This window comes from Zea mays, chromosome 1, assembly GCF_902167145.1.
Source record: "Zea mays cultivar B73 chromosome 1, Zm-B73-REFERENCE-NAM-5.0, whole genome shotgun sequence".
Lineage (NCBI taxonomy): Eukaryota > Viridiplantae > Streptophyta > Magnoliopsida > Poales > Poaceae > Zea > Zea mays.
Genome location: NC_050096.1, coordinates 39126074 through 39147659, shown reverse-complemented (window position 1 = coordinate 39147659; position 21586 = coordinate 39126074). Strand labels below are relative to the sequence as shown.

Sequence of the window (21586 nt, the reverse complement as noted above, 5' to 3'; positions counted from 1 at the left end):
GGCTCAAATCCCGACTGTGTAGGAAGAGAAAAGGTTACAGAGTGTAGGGAAAGGGCAGGGGAAAGGATACAGAGGGAAATGGGAAGATAACCTGAAAAAGGGAGAAGGTCGTCGTCAACCTCGCCGATGTGCCGCAACGAAGAAAGGGCTCGCCGTTCAGTGCGAACGCGACGTCCAGAGAAGGAGGCAGAGAAGAGGAAGAAAGGGAAACCGAGAAGAGAGGGCTCCCGAGAAGAAGAACGAGGCAGAGAAGAATAAAGGGAGGAGACGGCGTCGTTCAACCGTAAGGGCAAAAGCGGCACAAAAAGAGGCGGTCCCACCTGCCAGGAACGCAAAAAGCCCTGCTGACCCGTTTTGAAGAGCAACGACGTTTGAGTGACCTGTTTTGACGACCCGGCCTCAAAACGATGTATTTTGAAGAGCGGCAACCTAGAGTGACCTGTTTTGACAAATGGCTCCTTAAAGACCCCTCAAAAGACCTTATACTAAAGAAAATAGAAATCTGTTAGAAAAATAGAGTTTCTAAAGTAGCCCTGATCGAACTAAGATCCTGTTTGTTTCAGATTATAATCTCTCCAGATTATATAATCCAGCGCAAATAATTCAGTATGTAAACAAACACCTAGATTATGAGTTCGGATTATATAATCTAAAACCCAGATTATGATAATATCATAATCTTCTAAAGGGTAGCTTATTTAATATTATTTTGGTAAAAGACCCACTACCCAGGGTTATGTAAATAGAAATTATAATATATATCATTAATCTTTTCTCACCTCAAATAAACAAACAAAGATATTGTTGTCTTTGTGAATAATCTACATTTGTATAATCTAAACTACCAAACAGCTATATATAGATTATAATCTGGATTATATAATTTAGATTATAATCCAGATTATATATATAATTTAGATTATAATCTAGATTATATAATATATAATCTGAAACAAACATGTCTTAATGACAGAGAGCGTTGGAGTCTTGGAGATAGCATTATCGGCGCATGTCCACGTTGATTCATCAATCAGTTCCACAATCCACTTGCCTCGGCCGCTATCGTGACCGGGAACAACAACTGCGAGATGGCCACGGTGGAGACCTCGGGCACGGCGATAGGGTCCTCCGGGAGATGGGCACTACACGGCAAGACAGCCCTCGTCACCGGCGGCACCCGCGGCATCGGGTACGGCTTCCCTCAAACGCCTATCTAATTTCTTCCGGCACTTGCAAACCCGCTACGGAGATTCAATCCATATCGCGTTCGTGTCGTGTAGGCGTGCGGTAGTGGAGGAGCTGGCGGCGCTGGGGGCGGCCGTGCACACATGCTCCCGGAAGGCGGAGGAGCTCGGCGAGCGCATCAAGGAGTGGGAGGCCAGGGGATTCAGCGTTACCGGGTCCGTCTGCGACCTCTCCGAGAGGGACCAGCGGGAGCGGTTGCTCCGCGAGGTTGCCGACCGCTTCGGCGGCAAGCTCAACATCCTCGTGAGTAAAAAAGATCACTTGCTACCGTCCTTTTGTTCCTCTTTAGTTCCGATCTCTAATGTGGTTTTTTAGCGTGTAAAAAACTTCGACTACACATGAAAGTTTGTTTCGCAATTCGGCAATTAGCAACAGTTAGGAACTAGGAATGGAAATGCTGAGTTTAGGCGGACCGAGTTCCTGGTAGGATTAGGGTTGGGACTTATGAGTTCATGTTTTCTATTCTACTCTCGTTTTGGTAAAGAGGTATTGTATATTGTCATGCTAAAACAAATCACAATGAATGGTTGAGATGGTGTCCATCTGACTGTAAAGATAAATAGCATTAATTGTGCAATACTTTTTATCGAACATGCATAAGAGCTGCATATCTTTATATATTAGGGAGAAAAGAGACTTAGGCCCTGTTCCAATCTCGCGAGATAAACTTTAGCAGCTTATTTTTAGCTACTTTTAGCCATTTATAATCTAAACAGGAGAGCTATTGGTGGTAATTGAGGCTAAATTTTAGCACTTCAATTCATATAGCTAAAGTTTAGCAGGAAGCTAAAGTTTATCCCGTGAGATTGAAACGGGGCCTTATAAACAGGGATACTTGCTAGGCAAGATCCCCAAGGACACTCACACACCTGAAGTCTATTACATATAAGGAACAAAACTTGCCCATGCCCCATTAATAGCTTCAGCTAAACCTAAGCTCCCAAGGTGTTTAGCCCAAGCCCACCCAGCAAACCACCTCATCTAGGAAGCTTCTATGAATTTTTTCTAAGGAAGGAGATTCTCCATCAAAAACAACTTGGTTCCTTAACAGCCATAAACACCATGCCCCAAGGATAATGGCACTGTTGGGCCCCTTTTTCTTGTCTTTATGTGCCTGATTGCATACTCTTCTCCACCATTTTGCAAATGAGACTTCATCATTACTAGGAGTGAGACGACCTAGGCCAAAAGGATATAGGATACTGTGCCAAAACTGACAGGCAAAGGTGCAAGTGGCCAGGAGGTGCCGAACCGCTTCTTGCTCCTGATCACATAGTGGGCAAACTTCTAGGTGTGACAATCCTCTCTTTTCAGCCTATCAGCCGTCCATCATTATTTTCTCATGGCTAGCCAAAAGGAAAAATTTGCATTTTGGAGGGGCCTAAGTTTTCCATAGCCTCTTCCATGGCTCAAAAGGAATGGAACCAAAGAACAAACCTTATAACATGACTTGGCAGAAAACTGCCCTGAGGCCGCATGCCGCCACACATGCTGTTCAGCATCTTGGGACAACACCACTTCACCTAAAGTGCCCCATAAAAGAAGATATTGCTGTAGACCAGCCAATGAAAGTGGGGACTAGATATCTCTGACCCACAGCATGCTATCAAGCACTTGGGCCACTGTTCTTGAGGACAGGGCTCTAGTATCAACCTAGGAGAAAACTTCAGGTGCCATATCTCTGATACAGCACCCATTTAACCATCTATCCATCCAAAAAATTGTATTGGTACCATTACCCAAATGAGAGATCACAGAAATAGCAAACAGATCCCTAACTTGTTGCTGTATAGGAAGCTTCAGCCCATTCCAAGGTCTATTCGGGTCAGTTTTCTGCAACCATATGCATTTAGTTTGCAGCGCCCAGCTCATATATTGCAAGTTGGGGATCCCAAGCCCTCCAAGATTATGTGGCCTTGATACTTTATCCCAGGATACAAGACAGCTGCCCATTGACCGCCTTTCTACCTCTCCAAACAAACCCTTTTCGAATTGTATCAATTGACTTAATCACCCACTTAGGAACATTCATAGCAATAAGAAGGTAAACCGGGATGACAGAGCAGTTCTCCCAGCAAGGTTAATGTCATGGGCATCATAGGGAGCGGGGATAAGGCTAGAGAATAAGATTGAGATGAGCTGGGATAAGGCTAGAGAATAAGATTGGGATGAGAGAATTGTGGAGAGTTGGTTAGCATCAGATAAGTCCAAGAAAGTAGGAGTTAGTTGAGAGTTTGTAGGAGAAGTTGGTTAGCCATAGGGCTATTTATAAGCCGCATGGCAGCAGGGAATAAATCAAGCAAGATCATTATCAAACCAATCTCTCTCTCTTTTGCAATCTCTCTCAAGCGCCTAGGGTTGCTACCCTAGAACCAAGCCTGCGGCAGAGGGGTATAACCTCGCCGGATGTCATAGGGGATAGCTGTCTTCTCCGGCGAGGTTATACCCCTCTGCCGCAGGCTTGGTTCTAGGGTAGCAGCCCTAGGCGCTTGAGAGGGTCATTGCAAGAGAGAGAGATTGGTTTGATAATGATCTTGCTTGATTTATTCCCTGCTGCCATGTGGCTTATAAATAGCTCTATGGCTAACCAACTTCTCCTACAAACTCTCAACTAACTCCTACTTTCTTGGACTTATCTGCTGCTAACCAACTCTCCACAATTCTCTCATCTCAATCTTATTCTCTAGCCTTATCCCAGCTCATCTCAATCTTGTTCTCTAGCCTTATCCCAGCCTGGCTGTTGCCTCTCGCTCCCTATGACGCCCATGACAACTGTGTTGTAGGAAACTGTTGTCTTGAGTTTTGACCCTTGGCCCCCCTTTTGTATTGAAAAGAACAAAATCCATGGGTTCTTGTATTTTTATACTTTTTTAAGTGAATGGATGCAGCCATGCAGGTCCAATCTGATTTAACGTATTGTTTGTGTGTCCTGTAACTTTTTTCTTGAAGATGCAGGAGCTGCATGCTTGCATATCATTTCATTAGATAAGTGTCCTTTAAGTTTGACCTCGTCCAAATTAAGCAACGTTGACCATTCACCTACAAGATGTTTAGGATTCTTTTTTCCTTGAAAAGAGGTACTGGCTCTATTTGCATGTAGAATCTTCTCGAACACGTAGGAGAGCTGCGTATCATTGTATTAAGAAGAAAAGAAGCCCAAAAATAGGCAAGTACAAACTGCCCGAAGGCAGGCACAAAAACACACACACACAACAACAACAAAGCCTTTTTGTCCCAAGCATGTTGGGGTACACACACACCAAAACAAAAAAAAACCAAACCTAAACTCTAAGGAGGCCACAACTCCGACAGCTTCACGTCACCAGCCATACACCATGAACTAGCATCACCCTTAATGTCTAAAAAAAGTTTGGAAACATTAGGGGAAGCCTCATAAAAAACACAGGCATTGCGATGCTTCCAAAGGCCCCAAGCTACTAGAATCACTAAGGAATTGAAGCCTTTCTTTCTTTGGCTAGCCACCCGATCCTCAGCCTTGGGCCACCAATCCTGAAAACTCTCCTCATCCAAAGATGGAGAAAGCTGCTGCAACCCAACAAAGGAAAGCACTTTATACCATATTTCCCTAGCAAAGACACAAGTCACCAGCAAGTGTTCAATAGTTTCTTGTTCTTGTGCACAAAGAGGACAGCATTCCGGGTGATCCAACCCTCCTAGCAAGACGATCTGATGTCCAGCAATCGGTTTAGCGCAGCCAGCCAAATGAAAAACTTGCACCTAGGTGGCACCCAGCTCCTCTATATTCTATCCGCTGGCTCGAACTTAACTGATCCCTCAAATAAAGGGTCATAAGCCGACTTGGAAGAGTAAGAACCAGAGGCCGAGGGAGTCCATTTGAATTGATCAGGAACCGTAGGAGACAAAATCACATCCGCAAGCAAATCCCATACCAGTAAATATTCTGTGAGAGCCTGGGAAGAAAGGTGTTGTCCCCTGATGTCCTTGACCCACTGCAGATTAGTAAGAGCCTCCCTGACTGTTATTTTGTTACTAATTCTTCAGGGAACCACAATGGCCAGATTGGGGGGAAGGAAAGAAAGAGATTGACCATGCGGCCATCTATCTTGCCAAAAAAGGGTCCCTCTTCCATCCCCAATGACTGAAATCACACATGAGGCAAATAAGGCAGCTGCACTGGGATGTATCTGAATTTCAAGTTTAGACACCCGACCCAAATGATACAAACTTAAGAAATTTTGGGACATGTAGTTATTTTCAATTTAGTCTTTACATATTGGCACTGTAGTATTATGCCAAGACATGAAATGATCGGCTTACTTTATCAATACAAAAGGATGTCAAATTCCCAGTGGAGATGTTCTGTTTTGTGTTCACGTGCAGAACGTTGTTGAATTCATGATCAGAGATTGATAAGGTTGGAAGTTCTTAAGGTGGCAGGAACTATGTTGGCTGATGGCAAAATGTGTCTAAATTTTTATCTACAAGTTATTTGTAAACCCTACAGTTTGCTATTTGCAGTCTGAATCTGTTTCATGTTGATTTATCCTGGCTTTCTTCATTTGATCTTTTAGGTAAACAATGTAGGAACAAACATAAGGAAACCAACTACTGAGTTTACTGCAGAGGAATACTCGTTTCTGATGGCTACTAATCTTGAATCTGCATATCACTTGTGCCAAATTGCACATCCTCTTTTGAAATTATCTGGGTCAGGCAGCATTATATTCATATCATCTGTTGCTGGAGCGATAGGAATCTTTAGTGGAACTATATATGCTATGACTAAAGGTAACAGCCGTACTCAATACTAAACAACCTTCTATCTCTTGGTCGTATATGCATGTGGCATGTATAAACAGCTAAAATTCTTGTTTAGGTGCCATTAACCAGCTAACCAAGAATTTAGCTTGTGAATGGGCTAAGGACAACATAAGAGCCAACTCTGTCGCTCCGTGGTACATCACCACTTCACTTACGGAAGGAGTAAGAATCTTCTATTGTTTCATATTAACGACTTAAGTATATCATATTCCCTCCATTCTAAACTATAGGTTGTTGTGTTTTTTCTAGATATATATCTTTTGCTACACACATGAATATACATTATATCTAGATACATATTAAAAGTTATATATTTAAAAACTAGAATGACTTCCAATTTGAAATGAAGTATCTCCTACATTATAACCCTAATCCGTTGTTTCCTCTGACTACTGCTTTCTTTTGTGCAGATTTTGGCAAATAAGAACTTTGAGGAACAAGTTGTGAGTCGAACTCCGCTTGGACGTGTCGGAGAACCTGGAGAAGTATCGGCACTTGTTGCTTTTCTTTGCATGCCGGGTTCCACTTATATTAGCGGCCAGACGATTGCGGTCGACGGAGGTATGACTGTGAACGGGTTTTACCCTCCCAAGCCCTAGGCGGCAGCTGCCATGTTTCTTTGTGCTGAGGAAACGACAATAGCTGTTGTTCTTGGTTGTTGAGAAAAAAAATCTAATAAAATGTATGTAAAGGTAAGGTTGTCATGTTGATACTGTTCATTACATTACATAATTCTATCAGGGCAATGTGAAGAACGTTGTGTTTAGATCTGACCGGTGTTAGCAACCCTGCAATGACGCGAGCTAGCTTTGACAGTTAATTTTCTGGGATTTTTTTTTCTAACAATGCTGCAGGAAGGGGCTTATTTAGGAGCAAGGATATCGAAGAGGAATGCAGGGGTTAAAATCCCTTGCTATTTAATGAATAGCAAGAGGATTTTAGCTCTCCATCTCGAGTAGCTTTGCTCCTGCTCTGGTATCCTTACTACCAAACACGTCCTAAGGGCTTGTTCGGTTATTTTTAATCCATATGGATCGAAGGGGATTGATAGAAATTGGAGGGGATTTTGACTTACTAAGAATTGAAACCCTTTCAATCCACCTTGTCGGTACCCTAAAACAGGGGTACCCCTTTCTATAGCATGAAAATGCGGTGCCCACGCGACTATCTCTAGTCACGTGGTGAACGACACCCGACTCCACCACGTGGATGGCTCCAGGGTCGCCATGTGGCCAGAGAAGACAATACACTCCAGGATGCCAACAGTGGGTCCGGGCCCTATGGGAAAGTACCGGACCCCTGTACATGTAGACCGGACCTCTGGGCAAGGTATAGGACCCCCGCGAGTGCGACCCGGACCTCCGGGACGGGTCCCGGACCCCTCTGCGTGGGGTCCGGACTACCCACAGCCGGGTCCCGGGACTCTGGGGCAAAGAATACCTAGATCTTGCTCAGGCAGGGGTCCGGTGCCGACATGTGTCCAGGCCCTGCCTGGTGCGGACCTGTCCGCATAACGCTACTGCTCTCCGCCCAGGTGGAGACCCGATGCTGCCACGTGGCCTTCTGCCCGTGACGTAAGCCAGTGGACAGAGCCTGACGTAAGGACTACGTGTCGCGCCGTGCATCGCACGGCGCGCTATCTCAGTATTTAATGCGGAGGATGCCCGCCGCCTGACAGGCGATGTGCCATCACAGCATTCAATGCGTCCCGTCCACTCCGCTGGCAGGCGAGGTGGCGGCTCGACATTTACTGCATCCTCTCTCTGCTCCTCTAGTAGACGACGACCAGGTCACCCTATAGGTGGCGTGCCTGTCCAGTCAGACAGCGAGCATATGCCCATACCATCGCGCACGCGCCGTGGTCATCATGACTTATACGTTGCCAGGGAAACGTCTGCTGCAAGCCAATGCTACGGAGATCGCAGATATCAGGGCACGAGGAGATCGCACCGGATGAATGGCTCCAAGTACTACACCCATTTTGTCCCTGGGCCCACATGTCCGGGCTCAGTATCCTTGTATGTGCCCCCCTTGAACTATAAAAGGGAGGGCACACTACGTTACAAGGGGACGGAGATCCGACACAATCTTAGGCAGACACTCACAAGTTCATACAAGCTCCCAAAGCAATACATCACACAGTGGAGTAGGGTATTACGCTCCGGCGGTCCGAACCACTCTAAACCCTTGCGTGCTCCCGTGTGCTGATCCACCAGTCTCGTAACAAGCAAAACGCTTAGGCCCCTCCTCTTTTTAGGATCTAGGGCGGGTGCAATCCGCCACCCGGCCAGGGAGATTTCCTCTCCGACATTTGGCGCGCCAGGTAGGGGGCTTTGGCATTAGGTTTTTGCTTGTTTTCCTGCTCGACACTATGGTTCACATCGTCGAGCACCACGACTTCGTTCCCGAGGATTTCTCGATGGAGGAAGAAAGCTGCCTCCTCACGCCACGGGCATCCAGCCGCCCTGCGCTTGGTGCTGCTGCTGCTGTGCGCTCTGCATGGCAGCACACTCCTGCGCAGGCATCCAGAGCGTCGAGGGCTGCTCCCGGTGCGCTGTCCGCAGCCAGGGAGTTGTTGCGCCACTCTCCTAGCTCCACGGCCTCGCCAGGGGCCATGAAGCAGTGGCGCGACGATGTCAACCGGCTGCTCGGCATGGCGCATTCTGGCTCAGCCAGGCCCAGGCGGCCAGGCCTCGGTCATCCCGGCGTCAACATGAGGCGTCGGTATCGGTGCGCTCGCCTTCAGTGAGGGCTGCGCCGACCGAGGACCTGCGGGTGGAACTCAACCGCGTAAGGAAGCTGTAGAAGGACTTCACGGCCCTAGAACTGCAACATGTTCCTCGAGCTGACAACTCGGCGGCGGATGACCTCTCCGTGAGGGCATCAACTTGGGCACCCGTGCTCGAGGGCGTCTTTGAAAGACGGCTGCTGAGACCCACCGCCCAGCCTGCCAAACTGGGCGAAGGGGGCGAGTCTAGCACCTCGAAGCTAGCGGTCCCGGTGGCGTTACCTCTATAGAACCCACCAAAGACTGTGTGTGCTATAGGGGCCCTGCCTATCCCTTAGCGCCACAGCCAGTATCTCAAAGTGGCCCCGATGCATGGATCTCCGAGATTCGGGACTACCTGAAGGAAAACATCCTTCCTGAAGATCATGTGTCCGCAGAGCGCATAGTGCGGTTGGCTAAGCGACACACGGTGGAGTGGGATCTCTACCGCCATGGCGCCAACGACATTCTCATGCGGTGCATTACCCAAGAGGAGGGCCGTGAGTTGCTCACGGAGATCCATGGAGGAGAGTGCGGAAGTCATTCCTCATCCCGCACGTTGGTCGGTAAGGCCTTCCGGCATGGCTTTTACTGGCCAACCGCCCTCCAGGATGCAGCTGAGTTGGTAAAGTCCTGCAAGGCGTGTCAATTCCATGCAAAGCAGATACACACACCAGCTCAGGCTCTACAGATGATTCCGCCCTCCTGGCCATTTGCTGTATGGGGGGTGGACATCCTGGGACCGTTCCCCAGGGCTGTCGGCGGGTACCGGTACCTCTTCGTCGCCATTGACAAGTTCACCAAGTGGCTAGAGGCCACCCCTGTGGTCAACATCACCCAGGGTGCTGCTGTCGCTTTCCTCAGGTCGATTGTCTGTAGATTTGGGGTCCCAAGCCGTATCATTACGGACAATGGGACCCAGTTTACAAGTCGGCTTTTCCAGGAGTATTGCGAGGGCATCGGCACCCAGCTCTGCTTTGCATCCGTGGCTCATCCCAGGAGCAACGACCTAGTGGAGAGGGCAAACACAGAGATCCTCAAGGGACTCAAGACACACACCTACGACTCCTTGAAAAAGCATGGTGCAAATTGGGTCAGTGAGCTTCTGTCCGTGCTATGGGGGAACCGGACTACACCCAGCCGAGCCACCGGGGAGACCCCGTTCTTCCTGGTCTACGGGGCTAAAGCCTGCCTTCCCCCGGGAATCATTATGGGCTCCCCATGGGTCCAAGCTTTCGATGAGCCTATGCAGGAACAACTACGGCGTGAGGACGTGGACTTCATCGACGAGCGCAGATGGCAAGCGGCGACCCGAAATGCACGGTACAACCAGGCGCTCAAACGCTACCACCAGTGGTTCGTGCATAGTAGGGAGCTCTGGGTCGGGGACCTGGTCCTAAGGCGAGCACTGAACCGACAAGGGCTCCACAAACTCTCCCCCAGCTGGGAAGGACCCTTCAAGGTGACGGAAATATGCCGACCCGGGTGTGTCCGCCTCGCTACAACTGAAGGAGTACCTCTTCCTAACCCCTGGAGCATCTTCGTAAGTTCTATCCATAGGAGCAAGTCTGAGGGGTCGAGTTTTTCTCCCTTTTGTAACTAGGTAATGCATACGTGTATACCAGCCCGGTGAGGTCCGCCCTCATAAGCCCGGCCTGTTAGTCTGCACCCATGCATGTCAAGTTATAAAGAGAAGATCTACCCCCTCAGATGCGCTTCTATGATAATTTTATCCTCCTGCTCCATGGTCTTACCCTATAGTTTCCAGATTTTAATTTTTATCTAACCCACTCATATAGTTCCCATTCCGTCTGACATGATGACATCCGGATTGAATAGCCAGGCTTGCAGTTTAGGACCCCTCTGCGAAAGCAGGAGGGTCTGACAGCCTGGGGGTCGGTTTTAAAGAACGGGAGCCCGTTCCATGGGGTGGTCCGGAGCTGTGTGGTCGCTCAGCTGGATCCGTACCCAAAGCCTGCACACTCCACCACTCTGTGACGGGCACCCTAGTATTTGGAGCTATAATCCTGTGGGTCCGACAACCTGGGGTCCGGCTCTAAAGAATGGACACTTGTCTCCTAGGGTGGTCCGGAGCCGCGTAGCCGCTCAGCCTGGTCTCGTACCGTGAGCCTGCACGCTCCACCACTCTGCGACGGGTGTCCTAGTATTTAGAACCGCGGTCCAGGGGGGTCCAGACACACAACTTGGCTTCCCAGACTAGATCCTACAGGTCCCGTGCATGTGTCAAAGGATGGCTAATACCAGACGATTGGTCCTATGGGTGTGCTACTAACGCTCCCTAGCCGAAGCTGTGTACAGGTCCAGTCGAGGCTACCTCCTGGGGGCCACGAGTTAAGTTGGCAGCGACGACAGAAACGACAGTTGATACGACTGGTGGCAGGCTGACAGCGCGAGCGCGCCGAGTTAATGCGGTGCGCGCAGAGGTGGCGCCCCAGTCACCAGTCATGTCAAGCTGACGCAAGATATAAGTTTTGGCCCCACCTGCAGGCTCGCATCCTCCCCTGAGGTGGGCCCGGGGGCCATTGTCGGTACCCTAAAACAGGGGTACCCCTTTCTACAGTATGAAGATGCGGTGCCCACGCAATTATCTCTAATCACGTGGTGAACAACACCCGACTCCACGTGGATGGCTCTAGGGTCGCCATGTGGCCAGAGAAGACAATACACTCCAGGATGCCAACAGTGGGTCCGGGCCCCATGGGAAAGTGCCGGACCCCTGTACATGTAGACCGGACCTCCGGGGCAAGGTCTAGGACCCTCGCGAGTGCGACCCGGACCTTCGGGACGGGTTCCAGACCCCTCTGCGTGGGGTCCGGACTACCCACAGCCGGGTCCCGGGACTCTGGGGCAAAGAATACCTAGGTCTTGCTCAGGCAGGGGTCCGGTGCCGACATGTGTCCAGGCCCTGCCTGGTGCGGACCTATCCGCATAACGCTACTGCTCCCCGCCCAGGCGGAGACCCGATGCTGCCACGTGGCCTTCTGCCCGTGACATAAGCCAGTGGGCGGAGCCTGACATAAGGACTACGTGCCGCGGGCCGCGCCGTGCATTGCACGGCGCGCCATCTCAATATTTAATGCGGAGGATGCCCGTCGCCTGACAGGCAATGTGCCATCACAGCATTCAATGCGCCTCGTCCACTCCGCTGGCAGGCGAGGTGACGACTCGACATTTACTGCATCCTCTCTCTGCTCCTCTACCAGACGACGACCAGGCCACCCTACAGGCGGCGTGCCTGTCCAGTCAGACAGCGGGCATACGCCCATACCACCGCGCACGTGCCGTGGTCCTCATGACTTATACGTTGCCAGGGAAACGTCTGCTGCAAGCCAATGCTACGGAGATCGCAGATATCAGGGCGCGAGGAGATCGCACCGGATGAATGGCTCCAAGTACTACACCCGTTTTGTCCCTGGGCCCACATGTCGGGGCCCAGTATCCTTGTATGTGCCCCCTTGAACTATAAAAGGGAGGGCACACTACGTTAAAGGGGACGGAGATCCGACACAATCTTAGGCAGACACTCACAAGTTCATACAAGCTCCCAAAGCAATACATCACACAGTGGAGTGGGGTATTACGCTCCGGCGGCCCGAACCACTCTAAACCCTTGTGTGCTCCTGTGTGCTGATCCACCAGTCTCGTAACAAGCAAAACGTTTAGGCCCCTCCTCTTTTTAGGATCTAGGGCGGGTGCAATCCGCCACCCGGCCGGGGAGATTTCCTCTCCGACACACCTCAATCCATATGGATTGGGGTAGAACCGAACAAGCTCTAAAGGGGTTCATAGAGGAAGTATCCGAGATGCTTTTTTTGATAGCACTTTTAGGGACCTTCTATGTAATAGGGAACCCATCCTTGGTAGTCTGGTGCAAGTTCTTGTAGCTCCCACTACTTGTCTCTTCGTCATCTTTTAGTTTTCTTGTACTTTGAAGCTTGCGACCCTTAGCGACCACTCTGTAAACTAAGGCTGTCTCTTGCGGCTATCCTATTTTATCCCTTATTTTAAACTTTATGTTAGAAATATAGGCATTTTCCATATTATTTTAATTCCATAAATTAACATTATGATGATGACATATAAAATATGTTTAATCATAGAAATCACGATCTCAAATATATCTATAACAATATGGATCAAGAGAACATAAAGCATATGAATCATATAAATATAATAAGCATATAAACATGGAACATGTATTATTATGGAACAAATGAAAATAAACAGATAGCAACATAAACAACATGACTGTAAAATAAAGACAAACAGATTTATCATATTACTAGTATGAACAGGCATCAGACATGTCATGATATAATACGACAAACCAGATTGGATAAATTTATGGCTATATATAAAACAGCAGGTATGAACATATATAATTTGCAGAATGTAAAACAGTAAGGAGATGAATTGATCATACCCTCCCATGCGCTCCGAGGATCTAGATCCTTGTCCAACTTCACTTGTCATGTCGTACGAGATGAAGACGCCAGGAACCAGCGATGAAGACAACGACAGACGTTGGGCAGTCGCGTAGACGCTCCCCAAAAACCTAATTGCCGATCCCCCGTGCAAGGTCTCGAACGGCAAGGGCTTCGAAGGCACCTGCCCTCTCGCTTCTCTGTGCGCGCAGAGTCTCGAGATGAGAATACTCTCACTTGCGGCTGGGCTGTGATTCTGAAGGTTCTGCTCTCGTGTGTCCCAAGTGCCAGGGGTTCTTCTCTATTTAACCTCTCGCAGAGGGAAGCTGAAGGAGAAGGGTCTGTACGCTGCACGCCAAGGGACAGGCAGCTGAAGGACAAGAGTCTCGCATGCAGCTGACGAAGAGACAAACAACTGAAAGGTTTACGCGGTTAGTGAGTGCTAAAAATTAACACAACCACACCACGCCCGCTCGCCTGCCTGCCTCGCCTCGCCACGCCACGCCACGCCCGGCCTGGCCGGCGGCGGCGGCGGCGCGCGCGCGTGTGTGGCACGCCCTTGTCCATTTCTTGACTTCTCAAGTTAGGTGGAATAAATCCCACTATATAAGTCAAGCCAAAAGACCCTTGGACTTCCAATATGGTACTATTGGTATTCCCCACCATTACACACCATAGAGTTTATTCAATAAATGGGCCAAGCCCATAAAAGATCCAACAATCCCCACCAAACTCTAGGGTTTGTAATGATGAAGTATCAGAATCACAATCCTTTGATATACCAGTGTTTCGATGGAGACTGTTAAGTTGAACATCCATCTAGAATAAGAGTTTCACTTATTCACAACTGAACAATGGACTAAGCCTTGAATTGACAGTTTTGTGCGAAATAAGATTCACTCAAATCCTTTGCTGATACTAGGCTGCAAAAGGGTATTCCCGCTGTTTAGAAGCATATAAGTCACACTTCAGTGCCTTTCATGAGTATTTAGGGATTACCCAAGTCCCATAGACTGTGACCAGCAGTCTGACTCATATAGGTTTATTCCTCAAAAGATGTTCTGTAGGACATCTCACCTTTATAAGACTTGGAATACATTAAGGTAAAAACCATCCTGCCTTACAGATAGGAAAGATGTGCATCAGAAATGAGTTAAAGAAGGGATCTTTCCTCACAATCTACTCCTAGCTTGTTTCTCCACTCTACTTTACGGGATCTCCGATCACATAGAGGAGGTTACCACTAAAGTAGATTTCACATGGGTCTCATACCCATTTCTCTCGATGCACTTTCTATCACATTGCGTGACAGACCCTTAGTGAATTGATCTGCCAGATTATTAGATGTGTGGACATAATCCACCGTTATAACTCCGGAGTTTTTCAGCTTTCTGACAGATTTCAATCTCCTCTTAACATGCCTTGTAGACTTCATGTTATTCCTAGAACTGTTAACCTTTGTAATCACCATTTGGTTGTCACAGTTCATGGAAATAGTCGGTATCGGTTTTTCAACTACCGGTAAATCCAACAGGAAATCACGAAGCCACTCAGCCTCAGCCCCAGCAGTGTCTAATGTTGCGAGTTCTGCTTCCATTGTAGACTTCGTTAAGATAGTCTGCTTGTAAGACTTCCAGGAAACAGCGCCACCTCCAAACAGAAACACATATCCACTTGTGGCATAAAGCTCATCAGCATCAGAAATCCAGTTGGCATCACAATAGCCTTCCAGCACTTTTGGGTTTCCAGTATAATGAATACCGTATGTCATAGTACCTTTCAAATATCGCAACACTCTCTCAAGAGCATGCCAGTGATCATCTCCTGGTTTCGACACAAACCAACTTAGCTTACTCACAGCATAAGAAATGTCTGGCCTTGTTGCACTTGCAAGGTACATGAGCGAGCCAATGATCTAGGAGTATGTCAATTGATCCCTTGCTATTCTCCGATTCTTTCTCAATAGCACACTAGGGTCATAAGGTGTTGGAGCAGGATCACAGTCACTAAAACCAAAGCGACTCAATACCTTTTCCACATAATGGGATTGTAACAAAGTTACCCCACCATCAGCTTCTCTAACAAGCTTGATGTTTAGAATGACACCAGCCTCTCCCAAATCTTTCATCTCGAAATTGCTCGATAGAAGATTTTTTAACTTCCTCAATCACATTGAGATTTGATCCAAAGATCAAGATGTCATCAACATAAAGGCACAGCATAACAGACTCACCCCCACCATACCGATAATATACACACGTGTCAGATTCATTTACAGCAGAACCAGCAGCTGTAAGAGTATTATCAAACTTTTCATGCCATTGCTTAGGTGCTTGTTTTAGGCCATACAATGATTTTATCAACCTGCACACCTTGCTCTCTTGACCATCCGCAATGAACCCTTCTGGCTGATCCATATAGATCTCCTCATCCAACTCTCCATTTAGGAAAGCTGTCTTAACATCCATCTGATGAATGATAAGACCATAAGAGGCTTCCACGACTATTAATGTGCGAATCATAGTCAATCGAGCCACTGGTGAGTAGGTATCAAATAAATCTTTACCCTCTTTTTGGGTATATCCTTTGGCCACAAGCCTTGCCTTGTACCTCTCAATTGTACCATCAGGCCTAAGCTTTTTCTTGAAGATCCATTTGCAGCCTATAGGTTGACAACCATAAGGACGATCAACGACCTCCCAAGTTCCATTAGACATAATAGATTCCATCTCACTCCTTACTGCTTCCTTCCATAAGTCAGCATCAGGAGAGGAATATGCCTCACTAATGGTAGTTGGTGTGTCTTCCACAAGGTACACTATAAAGTCATTACCAAAGGATTTTGCAACCCTCTGTCTCTTGCTCTTTCGAGTGACTATAGTGGCATCCTCCTCAGGGATGTGCACGTGAGAATCCTCAGCATGATCTATAGGAATAGACAGTTCGTGCTCATGGGGAATTATAGTCTCATGACTTGTATCACTAGGTGTATTCTTCATGGGAAACTCATTCTCAAAAAATGTTGCGTCTCTTGATTCCATGATAGTATCAACATACATATCAGGCACATCAGATTTTATAATTAAGAACCTATACCCAGTGCTGTGAAAAGAGTACCCAAGGAATACACAATCAACAGTTTTAGGCCCAAGTTTACGCTTTTTATTGATTGGCACATTCACTTTAGCCAAGCAACCCCAAGTGCGCAAATATGAGAGATTTAATCTTCTCTTTTCCCGTTCCTCGAATGGTGTGATCTCTTTGTTCTTTGTTGGAACTCTATTCAGGACATGACATGCTGTCAAAATCGCCTCACCCCACCATGCCTTGGATAATCCCGCTTGTCGGGGACCATAATTAGGGGTACCCTCAAGGCTCCTAATTCTCAGCTGGTAACCCCCATCAGCACAAAGCTGCAAAGGCCTGATGGGTGCGAATAAGTCAGGGATCAGTCCATTCGAGGGACTCGATCACGCCTCGCCCGAGCCTAGCCTCGGACAAGGGCAACCGACCCCGGAGGATCTCCGTCTCGCCCGAGGCCCCCCTTCAGCGGCGAATGTGTTCCCGACTCGCCCGAGGCCCTGTCTTCGCTAAGAAGCAACCCTGACCCAATTGCCGCACCAACCGACCAAGTCGCAGGAGCATTTAATGCAAAGGCGGCCTGACACCCTTATCCTGACGCGCGCCCCCCAGCCGGCAGAGCCGAAGTGACCGCCGTCACTTCGCCGCTCCACTTACCGGCCTGACAGAAGGACAGCGCCGCCTGCGCCACTCCGACTGCGGTGCCACTTGACAGAGTGAGACTGACAGGCAGTCAGGCCCGGCCGAAGGCTCCATAGGAAGCTCCGCCTCGCCCGACCCCAGGGCTCGGACTCGGGCTAAGTCCCGGAAGACGGCGAACTCCGCTCCGCCCGACCCAGGGCTCGGACTCGGGCTAAGTCCCGAAAGACGACGAACTCCGCCCGACCCAGGGCTCGGACTCGGGCTAAGTCCCGGAAGACGGTGAACTCCGCCCGACCCAGGGCTCGGACTCGGGCTAAGTCCCAGAAGACGGCGAACTCCGCCTCGCCCGACCCAGGGCTCGGACTTGGGCTCGGCCCCAGAAGACGACGAACTTCGCTTCGCCCGACCCCAAGGCTCGGACTCCGCCCCGGCACCAGCCGGCAATCTCCGCCTCGCCCGACCCGGGGGCTCGAACTCGACCTCGGCTTCGGAGGAGCTTCCACATCGCCCAACCTAGGGCGCAGACCAGCCACGTCAACAGGAGGCGCCATCATCACCCTACCCCGAGCTGACTCCGGCCGCAGGGAACAAGACCGGCGTCCCATCTGGCTCGCTCCGTCAGATAGGCAATGATGGTGCCTCGCATGCTCTGTGACGATGGCGGCTCTCAGCCCCCTTACGGAAGCAAGAGGACGTCAGCAAGGACTCAACCGCTCCGACAGCTGTCCCTCCGCCAAGCTCCATCGCTCCTCCGACGGCCACGACATCACACTAGCTGGGTGCCAAGATCTCTCTGGCTGCCACAACGGCATGTACCTAGGGCGCTAGCTCTCCTCCGCTAGACACGTAGCACTCTGCTACACCCCCATTGTACACCTGGATCCTCTCCTTGCGCCTATAAAAGGGAGGACCAGGGCCCTCTTAGAGAGGGTTGGCCGCGCGGGGACGAGGACGAGACACGCGCTCGCCCGGAGCCGCTCGCTCCCTCTCCCGCGTGGACGCTTGTAACCCCCTACTGCAAGCGCACCCGACCTGGGCGCAGGACGAACACGAAGGCCGCGGGATTCCCACCTCTCTCACGCCGGTCTCCGGCCGCCTCGCTCTCCCCCCTTCGCGCTCGCCCTCGCGCTCGACCCATCTGGGCTGGGGCACGTGGCGACATTCACTCGTCGGCTCAGGGACCCCCCGGTCTCGGAACGCCGACAGTTGGCGCGCCAGGTAGGGGCCTGCTGCGTGTTGACGAACAACTTCCCGTCAAGCTCCAGATGGGCAGTCTCCGGCAACCTCTCCAACCTGGGACGGTGCTTCGTTTCGGGAGTCTTGAGTTCATGTCCCTCGACGGCAGCTACGACATGATACTCCTTCCACCGCCGCGCGACAACGATAGTGGCGGCCGACAACCCACCCGCCGGCGGCGGAATCGACGACGTCTTCCCCGCGTGGTGGAAGAACAACCCTCGAGCTCATCCTGCCCTCTTCCCCGCCGACGGAGGGGAAGACGGGGCAACCAAGGCCAAGCAGGAGACAGCGCCTCGTCGTCTGTCGAGCGAGTCGACGGCCCCAGCGCCCCAACGGGGGGCGCACCGGGCGTCGACCTCGCGTTTGAGATGAAGGCGAGCGCCGTCCCCCCGCGATACGCCAATCCCGAGCAAGCGGATGACGCCAGCACGCTCGCGAAAAGCTTGCTGGACGTCACCCTCGTACCTGAGACGACGGTGCAGTCAGTCCCCGACGTGACCTCATCGCCGCTCGTCAACCAAAAGGTACCGACCGATTCGACGAACCACCCGGTCCGCAGACCTTCAGCCGGGCCATACGACGGGCGCCGTTCCTGACCCGGTTCCGACCCCCGACTACTGTCACAAAGTACTCGGGGGAAACGAGACCGGAACTGTGGCTCGCGGATTACCGTCTGGCCTGCCAACTGGGTGGAACGGACGATGACAACCTCATCATCCGCAACCTCCCCCTGTTCCTCTCCGACACCGCTCGCGCCTGGTTGGAGCACCTGCCTCCGGGGTAGATCTCCAACTGGGGCGACCTAGTCCAAGCTTTCGTCGGCAATTTCCAGGGCACTTACGTGCGCCCCGGGAATTCCTGGGACCTCCGAAGTTGCCGACAGCAGCCGGGAGAGTCTCTCCGAGACTACATCCGGTGATTCTCGAAGCAGCGCACCGAGCTGCCCAACATCACCGACTCGGATGTCATCGGCGCGTTCCTCGCCGGCACCACCTGCCGCGACCTGGTGAGCAAGCTGGGTCGCAAGACCCCCACCAGGGCGAGCGAGCTGATGGACATCGCCACCAAGTTCGCCTCCGGCCAGGAGGCGGTCGAGGCTATCTTCCGGAAGGACAAGCAGCCCCAGGGCCGCCCATCGGAAGATACTCCCGAGGCGTCAACTCAGCGCGGCGCCAAGAAGAAGGGCAAGAAGAGGTCGCAAGCGAAACGCGACGCCGCCGACGCGGACCTTGTCGCCGCCGCCGAGTACAAGAACCCACGGAAGCCCCCCGGAGGTGCCAACCTCTTCGACAAGATGCTCAAGGAGCCGTGCCCCTATCACCAGGGGCCCGTCAAGCACACCCTTGAGGAGTGCGTCATGCTTCGGCGCCACTTCCACAGGGCCTGGCCACCCGCGGAGGGTGGCAAGGCCCGCGACGACGACAAGAAGGAAGATCACCAGGCAGGAGAGTTCCCCGAGGTCCGCGACTGCTTCATGATCTATGGTGGGCAAGCGGCGAATGCCTCGGCTCGGCACCGCAAGCGAGAGCGCCGGGAGGTCTGCTCGGTGAAGGTGGCGGCGCCAGTCTATCTAGACTGGTCCGACAAGCCCATCACCTTCGACCGAGACGATCACCCCGACCATGTGCCGAGCCTGGGGAAATACCCGCTCGTCGTCGACCCCGTCATCGGCGATGTCAGGCTCACCAAGGTCCTCATGGACGGAGGTAGCAGCCTCAACATCATCTACATCGAAACCCTCAGACTCCTGCGTGTCGATCTGTCCTCCGTCCGAGCAGGCGCTGCGCCCTTCCATGGGATCATTCCCGGGAAGCGCGTCCAGCCCCTCGGACAACTCGACCTTCCCGTCTGCTTCGGAACACCCTCCAACTTCCGAAGGGAGACCCTGACGTTCGAGGTGGTCGGGTTCTGAGGAACCTACCACGCGGTACTGGGGAGGCCATGCTACGCGAAGTTCATGGCCGTCCCCAACTATACCTACCTGAAGCTCAAGATGCCGGGCCCCAACGGGGTCATCACCGTCGGCCCCACGTACAAACACGCGTTCGAATGCGACGTGGAGTGCGTGGAGTACGCCGAGGCCCTCGCCGAGTCCGAGGCCCTCATCGCTGACCTGGAAAGCCTCTCTAAGGAGGTGCCAGACGTGAAGCGTCACACCGGCAACTTTGAGCCAGCGGAGACGGTTAAGTCCGTCCCCCTCGACCCCAGCGGCGACGCCTCCAAGCAGATCCGGATCGGCTCCGGGCTCGATCCCAAATAGGAAGCAGTGCTCGTCGACTTTCTCCGCACGAACGCCGACGTCTTCGCGTGGAATCCCTTGGACATGCCCGGCATACCGAGGGATGTCGCCGAGCACTCGCTGGACATCCGAGCCGGAGCCCGACCCGTCAAGCAACCCCTGCGCCGATTCGACGAGGAGAAGCGCAGAGCCATAGGCGAGGAGATCCACAAGCTAATGGCGGCAGGGTTCATCAAAGAGGTATTCCATCCCGAATGGCTTGCCAACCCTGTGCTTGTGAGAAAGAAAGGGGGGAAATGGGGGATGTGTGTAGACTACACTGGCCTCAACAAAGCATGTCCGAAGGTTCCCTACCCTCTGCCTCGCATCGACTGTGGCAGAACCACCCGAATTATTCCAGCTTAAGTGCCTAAGTCACGCCTCAGGGGCCGTAACACACTTAAATCGGAATAACCCGTCAGTCCCTCAGATCTAGTCTGATAGAGCCACTTAACCAGGATCAAATTCCACAATCTCACTCGACGGTGAGTCACAGAAGAAATACAATAAAACAGGAAACCTCAAATTAAGTACGGAGTTATTACATAAATCGGAGTTTTTGGAGTAGCAAATAAAGTTCACAAATTAAAGTGCAGCGGATAATCGATGTCGTCGGTAACGAGGAAATGGGCAAGGCCTAGCCCACTACTCCTCATGCTCCTCTCCTGCCGGAGCAACATCCCACTCGACCGTCCAACCCGGTGGCAGGGTGGTAGGCCAAGTCACACCATCAACTACATCCTGCATGGTACCTGCAAAAATGGTGCCACAAGCAAGGCTGAGTATACTAATACTCAGCTAGACTTAACCGGTGTGAGGAGTCTACTCCTCTACCTCTAGACTATGCAGCTGTTTGGCTGAGGGGTTTGGTTTGCCAAAAGCACTAGCTGTTTCTAAAATCAACTTTTAGCTTTTCAATTTCTACCATCATTAACTTAGCTAGATTGGCTCCTTCTAAGCATACATGGTAACAAGCAATTAGTTCAATCAACAAGTTATCTCATGTAATCCACATTTCACTTCTTACTCGATGCAGTACAAGGAATCAAGCAGTCTCATTAGCTGCGAGAAGCAGACGATTCGAAT

The 21586-nt window shown here is 50.9% G+C and overlaps 1 protein-coding gene across 1 annotated transcript; it reads left to right on the top strand.

Moving 5' to 3' along the window:
* The first annotated feature begins 947 nt into the window (after nucleotides 1–947).
* On the top strand, nucleotides 948–6910 carry LOC100282692 (Tropinone reductase). The gene is made up of 5 exons (NM_001155599.3): nucleotides 948–1189; nucleotides 1281–1488; nucleotides 5799–6015; nucleotides 6104–6210; nucleotides 6459–6910. Exons 1-5 carry the CDS (start codon nucleotides 1089–1091, stop codon nucleotides 6645–6647), a joined length of 822 nt encoding a protein of 273 aa, NP_001149071.1. The 5' UTR covers nucleotides 948–1088; the 3' UTR covers nucleotides 6648–6910.
* The last annotated feature ends 14676 nt before the right edge of the window (nucleotides 6911–21586 follow it).